Below are 10,971 nucleotides of genomic sequence, written 5' to 3'. Positions count from 1 at the left end.
CCGAAAAGCGGCGGCGGGGGCGGGGGGGGGGTATAACTGTTTAAAGAGCCCCTCCCGAGGCCTGGGGGAGCCAGAATGACTTCCGGGCAATATCGCCTTTGGGCAATCATGGATTCTCTGTTGGCAATTATGTCCCTGTGAGCAATCATGGATTCTCCATGGGCAATGACGCACTGCACCACCCCCTCCGGGCAAGCCTACTCTCCCTTATTCTCTATGGGCACGCATGTATTCCCGATGGGCAACCGCTGTCCTTCGCTTTAGTACGTCCCACTCTGCATTGTAATTGTGATTTCTGAACATTAGTGTTCCCCAGTGCATAGGATGCCTCAGCTAGTTTGATTGCTTAACTGCATCCTAGGGGGTCACTTGGCAACGGGACTCTTGTAATTTGTGTGGGTTCACTGATACTGGTGTTGTGTTTGACTACAGCGTTGTATCTTGTTTCCAATAGAGTTTCAGCTGTTCATTCTTACCGGTGGAACTTTTAGGTGATTTAGGAGTCTCTGAGATGCAGCCCGTTTTCGGAGTTTAACATATTTGGTTACAGCAGTTGCTAGAGCACGGACAGGGCCGTCCGTCCTTTCTCCCCACGTGGCCTTGTTTAATTGCACAAGCCAAGATCCCGGGAGACCTCCGTTGTCGAGCCTCATGCTTAAGGGGGTCTTCTCTCCCTGGGAGGGCCAGGGCTGGAGAGATTTCAACAGAGTGTCCAGCATTAGCGCATCTTGCACAAGCAGCAGCCGTGTGTGTGTACAGCTGCTGCAGGCCCAGGCCGAATAGAGACTGGAGGACAGGGAGCCAGCTTCTGGGCCTGGAAACCTCCTGCGGCTCTCCTGCTAGGGGTGGCCTGGGAGGCCTCTTTCAACAAGGCTCCCGCTGACTAGCTGGGCTGCTAAAACGCCCTCCTCTCCTTACCCCAGAGCAGGTTCGAAGTTCCCAGAGGGGTGAACACCCGTGCACCCAGCCCCTGAACTGTAAAAATGTATAGCTGGCAGCACGCAGTATGACAGCAGGCAGTTTTCCCACTGAAGTGTGGACATCAACCAAAAAAATATTTCCATCTCCATAAAGAGTCCCCCCCCCCCAGAGAAAAAAAGTTCTCACACCAGGACCACGGTCACCCCCTGCACCAAAACGAAGCCTTGATAGAGTGCATGCCTCAGGTTAAGAAAAGTACCAACAAACTTAACATGTCTGTCTGTGTCGGTGAATGGCTCGGGTGAAGAAAACCATAGAAGGCAAAAGGCCTCCTTTCAAAGGCTTCCCCAGATGAGGTGCACGGAAGGGGCTGCAGGTGGATTCAGGTCCAGCAGCACCTCAGAGCTTTGATGACGGGAGCTTTGACTCTTGACCCTCGAACTCTTGTTCGTCTCCAAGGTGTTGCTGGACTTGAATTGAGCTGTTTTAGTTCAGACCAACATGGCCACTGTGAACAGAAAAGGACTACAGGTTCTGACAGAACAAGCATATGTAGTCAATAAAACAAGCAAAGGGAAGAGCAGATGGTCCAAAACCCTTAAGACCAATAGTAAGCATTTTTCAAATGTTTCCATAACAGGAAAGCGGCTCCAGAGGCCTTTGGATGGCTTAAGGAAGACAGGGAGATGGTCAGAAAAATGAATTCTTTGCATCTGTTTTCACTACCAGAGCTGCTGCTTTTGGGAAGAGTGAAGCACTGAGTCAGACTGAGGTGACTGAGTGATGACACTCCAGGACTCCTGGGCCAAGTGAGAACCAGCAAGCCTGCCGATCGGCATGGCATATATACCCCAAGGGTTCCTAAAGAACTCCCTGCTGACCTTCTAATCTGTGTAAGTCGCGCTCGTTGCTAAAATTCCATACCAGAGGACCAGAATGTGGTCAAATGTTACACCGCGCTCGTTGCTAAAATTCCATACCAGAGGACCAGAATGTGGTCAATGTTACACCGGTTTTTAAAAGGGCTCCCGAGGGACTCAGGAAATTACAGGCCAATTAGAATAAATTCACAAAAACTTAAGGTATAAAGAAATAAGGAGTGCTGAGGGAACATGGACAGTTCTGGTACTGAAGTCAAAAGTGCAGCACGGCTCCACAAGGGCTGGGTACTGGGACCGGTGTGTTTTTATTTGTTCATAAGGTTAAATATTTTTAATATTTGGGAGTTCTCTTTCAGTGTATTAACAGTTGGATAGCACAGCAGAAACAAGTAATAAACTTGGCCAAATGTAGCTTGTCCATGATTGCAAGCTTCCTTTATTTGAAGAGTAGCCAATTTGTACCTGCGGCGATTCGTGTTTTTAATGCTATATCAGCATCCCAAATACTTTATGGGATTCTCATTTGGATTAGCATTTTCAATCAACATGTTGAGCAAATCCAGGCAATGTTCATGCGCCACATCCTGTAAGGGATGCAGCAGGGTTAGAGCCGACTAGAGCTGGGCTCCTGACCTTGACGTTTTGCTTACGCCTTCAGTATGGGGCAGAATCTACGAGTTTTATGCCCCTTTTATGTTGACGCTTTTTCATCTACTTGGTCACACTAAGTTTTGCAGAAAATACACCCTATAGGAATCCCCTTCAATTCTCTTCTTATGTCAGAAGCATCCCACATTTTTAGAACTTTGAAACAGAAACTTCTGGACATCAAAAAACAAACTCTATTCCTTAGCAAGTAGGACATGCTCCCCTTTGCAGTTCAGTATCACACCTTGTTATGGGCTTCTAGCTGCCTACTTTTCACACCTTACATCTCAATTATGTTGAGCTTTTATGCTTGCAGGATTCAATGTCCTTTCATCAGCAGTTGTCTCAGGGAGATTTGCAAATGTCCCCTATCATGAAAGACTCTGCTTATGTAGAAGTAGAAAGCCAGATTCGGTAGCCCATATTTTGCTCTACTGTGATTTCTATATTAAAGTGTAGGATTTTTTAATTAGTCCCCTCTTGCATAGTTTCCGTGGCTTGATTTTCTTCTTCTGCCGGACCAGCATCCCTACGTTACCCATTCACATTAGCAAGGCATCTTCGAATTGTTATGAGGATTAGGGAGCAGAGAATGAAATCTTTTGACGGACAATTCCTTTTTCTGTATGTTAAAAACTGATTTTTCTGTTGTTTATGCTTATAATCTATGCCAATAAAGGGACTGACTGACATTTGTTCATTAAAGATCTGGCACTGGGATCGAGTGGTGTAGAGGCCAGGTTGACAGATGACCCCCCTATTGTTCATGATGGTGAAAACCAAAATGGATTGTGAACAGCCCCGGGGAAGATCTCGGGGCAAGTGGACAGCCATGTGGCAAATGAAGCTCAGTGCTGGCAGCTGTAAGGTCATACCTATTAAAACAAAAAAAGTCCCAACTTTAACTGAGATGAAGAGATGGGATTGATACCCCGCCCTTCACTCGGAGTCTCAGAGCGGCTTACAAACCCCTTTCCCTTCCTGTGAGGCAGGTGGGGCTGAGAGAGCTCTTTCGAGAGACTGCCCTTGAGAGAACAGCTCTGAGAGAACTGCCCTTGAGAGAACAGCTCTGACAAGGTCACCCAGCAGCTGTGAGTGGAGGAGTGGGGAATCACACCCAGTTCTCCCAGATTAGAGTCCGCGCACTTAACCACGACACCAAACTGGCTGAGAATTAAAGGGGTATCTTGGGGTTGTAATGGATCGGTCAATGAACTCACTGACTCAGTGTGTGAGGGGGGTAAAAAACGCAAACTCCGTGCTGGGGATTATTAGGAATATTGTAATGCCTTACAGTGCAGCCTCACTTGGAATACTGTGTACAGTTATGGTCACCCGAGGTCAGAGCAAAGGTCAAAAAAGCGCAGAGGAAGGCAAGGCCAGTGAAGGCCGAGGGGAGGGTGTCTCCACCCCCACGCCCGGTGTGTCGGCCCCTCCAAGGCAACTGGCTGGCTGTGTGTGAAGCAGGTGGTCGGGGGAAGAGAGCGGACCACCTCCTGTCGCTTGCCCCTGTGGGCCTGGGCAGCGGAGGACCCGGGCAGGCAGTGAAGGGGCACGGAGACGCAGAGTTGAGAGAGTTTATTTATCCGAAGAGCTCATCATACAAGGAGCTTTTCTGCCCCCAAAGGAAACGCCAGATCCCCCCTCCCTCCCTCCCTGTCCCTCTGGTAAGTGCTGAAGAGAGAGCTGCGCAGAGGAACCACCACAAGGACAGGCTGTAGGGAAGGGAGGCGCTTGGGGAGACCCCGGGGCCAGGTGTGCCCCATATCACGGCATGCCCCCAGGCCCTGGGTCCTCAGCAGCCTTGCCTAGGGAGCGGCCAGGGCCCTCGTCCCCGGCCAGCAGAACCCTCTGCATGGGGAGGGACGCCTAGCTGGGACCCGGGGGCAAGGGAGAGCGGGGCGGCGGGCCTGGCCAGGGGATGCGTTTCAGGCACAGGGAGGGGGAGGGAGAGGGCCGCAGCCAAGGGCAGTCTCTTGTGTCACGGGCAGCAGGCTGGCAGGGGTGGGCTGTGCCCGGGGAGAAGCCCTCTTAGGAGATGAGGCGGTTGTGGAGCTTGTACAGCTGCTCCGGAGTGAGGACCAGCCGGTGCACCTGGCCGTGGCCCGGCTGGCAGGGGAAGGTCACTTTGCCAATGAAGACGGTGTCCTCCTTCTGCTCCTCTTTGGCCTGGGGAGGGGAGAAGCAGGGATCAGGAGGAGGAGGGCCAGAGGCATGGAGGGAGGGCCCCCCTCCCTCTGCCCACCCCACTCCCTGGCCCGGGCCCTCACACCTTCAGGAAGGGGGCAGACGGGAAAGTGCCGAAGTCGCTGGGGACGCTGGCTCCCGGGTGCTGCAGGACCGTCTCCTTCATCACTTCATCCTGCCGGAGGGAAGAAAACCGAGCCCTGAGCGCCATCCGGCCCAGGCAGCCTGTGCCACGGCACCCTGGCTCAGCGCCACCCTTCCCGGGGGCCTGCTCAGACCAGGTGTGGCCGTGCCATTCCCCTTGCCTGCCAGGGGCGCTCCCAGCTGCCCCACCCGGGGGGGGGGCATGAGGCAGAGAGGGAGGCCATGCGAAGAGCGCCAGGATCCACTTTTGTCAGCCCAGGGTCTGGCCAGGCTGGCCCCCTTCAAGGAGAACCCCACCCCCCGGAGTTACCTTCAGCCTCTCGATGGTTTCGCTCAGTGACCTCAGGCGTCCCGTCTGCTCTAGGAGTTGGGCTGCTGGGCTGACGGCTGCACACACAAGGGGATAAAGGGGGGGGGAGACACGGCTCGTTTTCCTTCTGCCTGCCACCGGGGCCCCGCAGGCCGCCGCCCCCCCCCCCAGGAGTGGAGAGGGCTGGGAGGAAGGGACACACCTGTCTTCTGCCGCGTGACATCCACCACCTTTGAGGTGGCGCTCATCTGGTAGAGGGTCTCCAGCAGCTGGCTGGTCTTGCGGTACAGTGAGCCGGAGGCCACCTCCTCCGCCGGCCTGTCCTTGGGAAGCGAGAGCTTGGGCACCTGCAGCACGGGCAGCGATGCCAGCTCCCTCCGCATCTGGGCCCCCTGCACGCGGGGGGGGGGAGAAGGGGACCGTCAGCGGAGCTCCGGGGTTCGCCCCTTCTTGGAAACACCCTCCCCCTCCGGGCCGGCCCCCAGTTCAGAGCCGCTCACCCCCCCGCCCCTGGAACCCGCGTCTCACCCCAGCCGCCCCCACGCCCACCGGCCCCCCTTCAGCCCATCAGGGCTCAGCGGCTGAGCTGCCCCAGCGGGCGGTCTGGCCGCCGCCCCCCCCCCCGCACCTTGAGCTGGTTGTTCTGGTTCTTGAGGTGCTTGAGGGAGAGCTGCATGGCCTCGATCTGCTGGAGGAGGAGCGGGGAGTCCTTCACCTGGACGGGGCCCGATCCGCCCATCATCACCACCTGGCCAGCGCCCACACCTGCAAGAGGGGGCAAAGGGGGGAGATGGTGGGGCCCGCACGCGGGGGGGAGAGCTCGGAGGGGGGGAGGAGGAGGAGGGTCTTGGGGCACGCGGGCAGGCACACACACTGAGCTCCGGTCGCAAGCTGGCCAGCGGGGCCAGAGAGTCAGAGCATGCAAACACACCCGCACACTGGGCCGCGGGGCAGGGCCGGGAGCCCTTCGGAAAAGGGCACCAAGTCATGCACTCGAGGGATGCCCCCCTTTGCCTAGGATGCACCTGTGGCCACGGCCTGTGCCCAGCCCAGGACCACCAGCCCCCCCCATCAATGTCCCCTGCCGAATGCCCCTCTCCCCTCCCACGTTCCTTGGGCTTGCTGGGAGGGCCTCCTTTGGCCCAGAGTCCCCCAAGGTTCACCTCCCTCCCGGTCCCCCCTGCCCCGCCCTCACAGACAAGGGGGCCCTCAGCCTGGGGGGGGGGTCGGCGCTGCTGTTCCTCTGCAGGGCGAGCGTGGGAGAGAGGAGAAGCCGCAGGATTACGAAAGGGCTTCTGAAGGAGGGAGGGAGGGAGGGAGGGAGAGCCGGGCCTGGCCACGGAGAGAGGCACCCCCCTCTCACATGCTCCTCTCTCTCCCCTCCCCACTGCCCATGCTCCCGGCCACGGACCACACCCACACCCCTCCCCCAGGCAGTGCTGGGCAGAGTGAGGGGCTGGGGGGGCACACGAGGGGACAGGGCCGCAGCCGTGGTGCCTGCGAGGAGGCCAGACACACACACCCCAGGCCCCGCCATCCAAGTGTGAGTGGCACGGAGGAAGCGCACGCTCTTGGGAGAGGCCACGGCGGCAAACTCAGCCCTTTGGGCTCGCATCTCCATGGGCCGCAGGCCGGTCTCTGCAGGGCCCAAGCCAACCAGGCCTGCCTGCCTGCCTCCAGTGAAGGAAAATCAAAAGGGGCTGCTGGCAGGAGACCTCCGACAGAGTCAGCCCCAGGCAGTGTTCCCTCTCAGCTGAGTTGGTGTGAGCTAGCTCACAGTTTTTTAGCCTCTGGCTCACACATTGTTTGTCTCAGCTCAGGAAGGATGGGGCTCCAGAGCAAACTAATTCACACAGTAGCCAAATCGCTCGCTCACAACTTTAATGTCAGTAGCTCACAAAGTAGAAATTTTGCTCACAGGACTCCACAGCTTGGAGGGAACATTGCTGGCCCCAGGGGTTCACTTTCAGCTCCCCCCCATCCCTTTCCCCCTAGGGACTGGCTGGAGATGGATGTGGCCCTGGCTGGGCACTCCAGAGAGCCTCCCTCCCCTCCCCTCCCCTCCTCAGTGCTCCCCATCCAAAGCACAGCACCCTCCCCTGCTGCAAAGGGAAACCGCTAAGCGGGGGGGGGCTGCTCTGGGGGGACTGCAGAGCTGGGCAGGGGAGGGCCCGGAGGAGACAGAGGCGGAGGAAGAGCCATACCTGCCCCCCATCTGTGGCCAGGGGCTGGAGAGCTCCCCTTTGGGGGCCTTTTCAAGCAGATCGCAAAGCTGGATTTCACATTTCAAGAGGAAATCCTGAATTTTTTGGTCCTGCCGACGGAAAGCATCCCCCACAATCCCGGGCTCTCCGGCCCTTCACCAGAAGAGCCAAGACCCATCCGTCCACGCGCTGCACGTGCTGCTGGGCCCCCCGCTGCCTGCCTCCTTGCAAACAGCAACCAAACGGATCGCGCCCAGAGAAGCTCCTGCACCCATTTCCCAGCCTCTCGCCCGATGCCCCGAGCAGCCCCCCCCCCGCCCGGTGCGGGGCTAAAAGCTCTCCCAGGAGATGCGGCACGGAGTCCTCTCGGCAGCAGCACAAAACGGTGTGTGTGTGGGGGGGGAACACACCACGACACAACGACCCGGCCCCCCCTCCCCGTCCCAGGCTTTGGCCCTGGCCTGGCTCCCACGACAAGAGAGGGCCGTGGCCTGGGCAGCAGCAGCCGCACCTCCTGTGATGCCGGAGAGGACGGAGGCGATGCCCGAGGCGGGGGCTCCACGCAGGCCTTCAATGGTGCGCTTCGACTGGGTGTTGAGCCGCTGCTTCAGCTCCATCTTCTCCGACTCCAGCTGGTCGATGTCCGCTTGGAGGGCGTCCATGGTCTCCTCAAAGTCCCTGCGGGGGCACAGAGCAGGGGAGAGAGTGAGGCAGCGAGAGCACCACACACACACACACACACGCTGACACTAGCTGGAGCGGCTGGCAGAGGACCCAGAGGCCGGGGGGGGGGGGGGGGGAGGGGGAGGGCTCCTTTGCTGCCAGAGGCGGGGGCTTCCCTGGCCAGGTCTGGCCTTCCTTGGTTCCCATCCTCCTCTGCCTGGGGGGGAAAACCCCTCGGCTTCTCCCTGGACTAAGCCCACCAAGCCCACCTCCTCTGCCTCGTGTGACCAGACCAGCCTATCAAAGAGGCAGAAGATCCAAGGAGACGTCCACCAGCCAGCCCGGTCCTCTCTCCAGGACTGGGGGAACCGCCTGCCTGTTCTCTCTCTCCCTCTCTCTCGGATGGCATGCCGAAGGGGGCTGTGTGCGTGAGCCCCACGAGAGCCCAGGAGGAGCCCCACCCCCCCACTCACTTCTCTTTCTTCTTCAGCAGCGCCTGGGTCTCGCTCAGCTGGGCCTGGATCTTCTCCACCCGGTCGTCGGCGTCCTTGGACGCGCTGTCCAGCTTCTTCTCCAGGAGGCTGAGCCGCACGTTGGCCTCACTCAGCTCCTCGCCCTGCGGAGCACAAGGGCTGGCGGCGTGGAGGCGGAGGGGAGAGCAGCACCCACCCCCAGTGCCACCGGGAAACGGGGCCTGCCGCCCACACCTCTGGGGGCGGGGCCTGGGGCGGGGCTTCCAGGGCAGCATCTTTCCACCCCCAGTCCATTTCCAGGAATGGGGAACCGGGAAGGGGGAACCGGGCTCGGGGGAGCCCTCCTCGGGGCCGGGCTCACCTTGATTTTGAGGGACTTCTTCAGCTCCTTGATGACGGTCTCCCGATCCTCCAGCTTGAGCCCCAGCCCCTCCGCGTCGGTGATTTCGGCCCGCAAGGCGGCTGCTCGGAGCTCCACCGGGGGAGGTGGCTGCAGGAGGAATCCGTGTGGGCTGACCCGGGAGGGGAAGCGGGGACCCTGAACCCCCTCCCTCTCCAGCCATCGCACGGCCCAAAGAGCCAGGAGAGGCCCTGCGCGGCTGAGGACACAGGGGTCCCGTCCCCCCTCCCAGTCCCAGAAGCCCGACCAGCGGCCCACGCGTGGCCTCCTCACCTTGCTCTGGGGTCTGTCGGCATCATATTCGCCCTCCTGCATGGCCGTGGCCATCTTGTTCATGGTGGCAATGAGGATGTTGCAGGACTGGCGCAGGCACTCGTAGGGGTTGATGCCCTGGATGCCGTAGATCTAGGGAGCGGGAAGGAGGCAGCACGCCCGGGGGCGGGTGGGTGGGGATGTCTGCATGCATGAAGGCCCCCTGGCCCCAGCAGCCTCAACACCCCCTCCCCGGGTGCTGGGGGCTCTGCAGGAGCAGCCGGGCTAGCCCCCGGCCCTCTTCCTGGGGTGGCACCCCCCTTCTTCCTCCCTCCCTCCCTCCTCCAGGGCCACCAGACTGCACGAGCAAACCAAGGAGCAAGCTTTTCCCGACTTCTTCACCCGAAGAGGGATTAACACGTGGAATTCACTGCCACAGGAAGAGGTGGCGGCTACAAGCATGGACGGCTTCAAGAGGGAATTGGATAAAGATATGGAGCAGAGGTCCCTCAGTGGCTCTTAGCCACAAGGTATAGATAGGGGTTCTGGGGCAAGTGATGCTCTGTCTTCTTGGTGCTTGGGGGGCGGTCAACAGTGGGAGGGGCTTCTATTGTCCTGGCCCCACTGCTGGACCTCCTGATGGCACCCGGTATTTCTGGCCACTGTGTGACATAGAATGTTAGACTGGATGGGCCACTGGCCTGATCCAACATGGGCTTCTCTTCTGTTCTTATGTCTGGGGCAAGTGATGCTCTGTATTCTTGGTGCTTGGGGGGAACAGTGGGAGGGGCTTCTATTGTCCTGGCCCCACTGCTGGACCTCCTGATGGCACCCGGTATTTCTGGCCACTGTGTGACATAGAATGTTAGACTGGATGGGCCACTGGCCTGATCCAACATGGGCTTCTCTTCTGTTCTTATGTCTGGGGCAAGTGATGCTCTGTATTCTTGGTGCTTGGGGGGAACAGTGGGAGGGGCTTCTATTGTCCTGGCCCCACTGCTGGACCTCCTGATGGCACCCGGTATTTCTGGCCACTGTGTGGCACAGAGTGTTGGACTGGATGGGCTTCTCTTCTGTTCTTATGTCTGGGGCAAGTGATGCTCTGTATTCTGGGTGCTTGGGGGGTGGGGCAACAGTGGGAGGGCTCCTAGTGTCCTGGCCCCACTGGTGGACCTCCTGAGGGCCCCTGGTATTTTTGGCCACTGTGTGACCCAGGAGTGTTGGACTGGATGGGCCATCGGCCTGATCCAACACTGGCTTCTCTGACGTTCTTGTGACTGCCAAGGAAGCTGTCACCCACAAGCCACGGTCTGCCCCAGCCTCCGAGACGCCACACAAGGACCCAGCTCTCACACTGCTGGTGGGGAGGGGGGGCACTGCCTTGGCCCAGCCCTGAAGGCCACTTTGCTCCGGGAGCTCCTGTGCCTCAAAGCAGAGAGTCCCGTGGGGTGAGGAAGGGGCTGGTGGTGAAGCTCCCCTCCTCGGAGAGGCTGGATGGCCCGCCCAAGGCAATGGGGACACAGACGTGTAGAGTGGGGATGTTTCACCGATGCTGGAGCGACCCCCTTTCCTGCCTGCCCGGCTCTCTCTTCCCCCGTTTTGAGGTGCCCCCCGGGGAACCCCAATGGACCAGTGTTCCCCCTAAGCTGAATAAGTGTGAGCTAGATCACAGTTTTTCAGCCTCTGGCTCACACATTTTTGTCTCCGCTCAGGAAGGAGGGCTCCAGAGCAAACTAATCTACGCAGTAGCCAAATTGCTTGCTCACAATTTTAATGCCAGGAGCTCGCATTAAGTAGAATGTTTGCTCACAAGAAGAAGACTCCGCAGCTCGGAGGGAGTCTTGCACGGGACGGCAAGCGAGCAGCCAGGGTGGGGCTGGGGGCCCCT

At 58.8% G+C, this 10,971-nt stretch overlaps 2 protein-coding genes across 2 annotated transcripts in view; both read right to left on the bottom strand.

The window, feature by feature from the left end:
* Positions 1-653, bottom strand: part of NOP56 (NOP56 ribonucleoprotein) — a 6,807-nt gene extending 6,154 nt beyond the window's left edge. The window contains exon 1 of the mRNA XM_015419782.1: positions 477-653. Within this exon, the coding sequence (XP_015275268.1) occupies positions 477-653 (177 nt within the window). The remainder of the gene's footprint in view (positions 1-476) is intronic.
* Positions 654-4,026: 3,373 nt separating this feature from the next.
* The window catches only part of DCTN1 (dynactin subunit 1), a 58,557-nt gene continuing 51,612 nt past the window's right edge, over positions 4,027-10,971 (bottom strand). Inside the window, exons 19-27 of the mRNA XM_015419781.1 lie at positions 9,105-9,236; positions 8,793-8,921; positions 8,432-8,574; positions 7,807-7,973; positions 5,720-5,856; positions 5,294-5,483; positions 5,092-5,168; positions 4,723-4,812; positions 4,027-4,619 (exon numbers count right to left, since the gene is read on the bottom strand). Of these exons, the coding sequence (XP_015275267.1) occupies positions 4,482-4,619; positions 4,723-4,812; positions 5,092-5,168; positions 5,294-5,483; positions 5,720-5,856; positions 7,807-7,973; positions 8,432-8,574; positions 8,793-8,921; positions 9,105-9,236 (1,203 nt within the window). The 3' untranslated portion in view covers positions 4,027-4,481. The remainder of the gene's footprint in view (positions 4,620-4,722; positions 4,813-5,091; positions 5,169-5,293; positions 5,484-5,719; positions 5,857-7,806; positions 7,974-8,431; positions 8,575-8,792; positions 8,922-9,104; positions 9,237-10,971) is intronic.

The sequence above is a fragment of the Gekko japonicus genome, unplaced genomic scaffold (assembly GCF_001447785.1).
Source record: "Gekko japonicus isolate JY-2015 unplaced genomic scaffold, Gekko_japonicus_V1.1 scaffold2109, whole genome shotgun sequence".
Classification (NCBI taxonomy): domain Eukaryota; kingdom Metazoa; phylum Chordata; class Lepidosauria; order Squamata; family Gekkonidae; genus Gekko; species Gekko japonicus.
The sequence above is the reverse complement of the archived record's forward strand: the minus strand, read 5'-3'. Positions and strand labels throughout refer to the sequence as shown.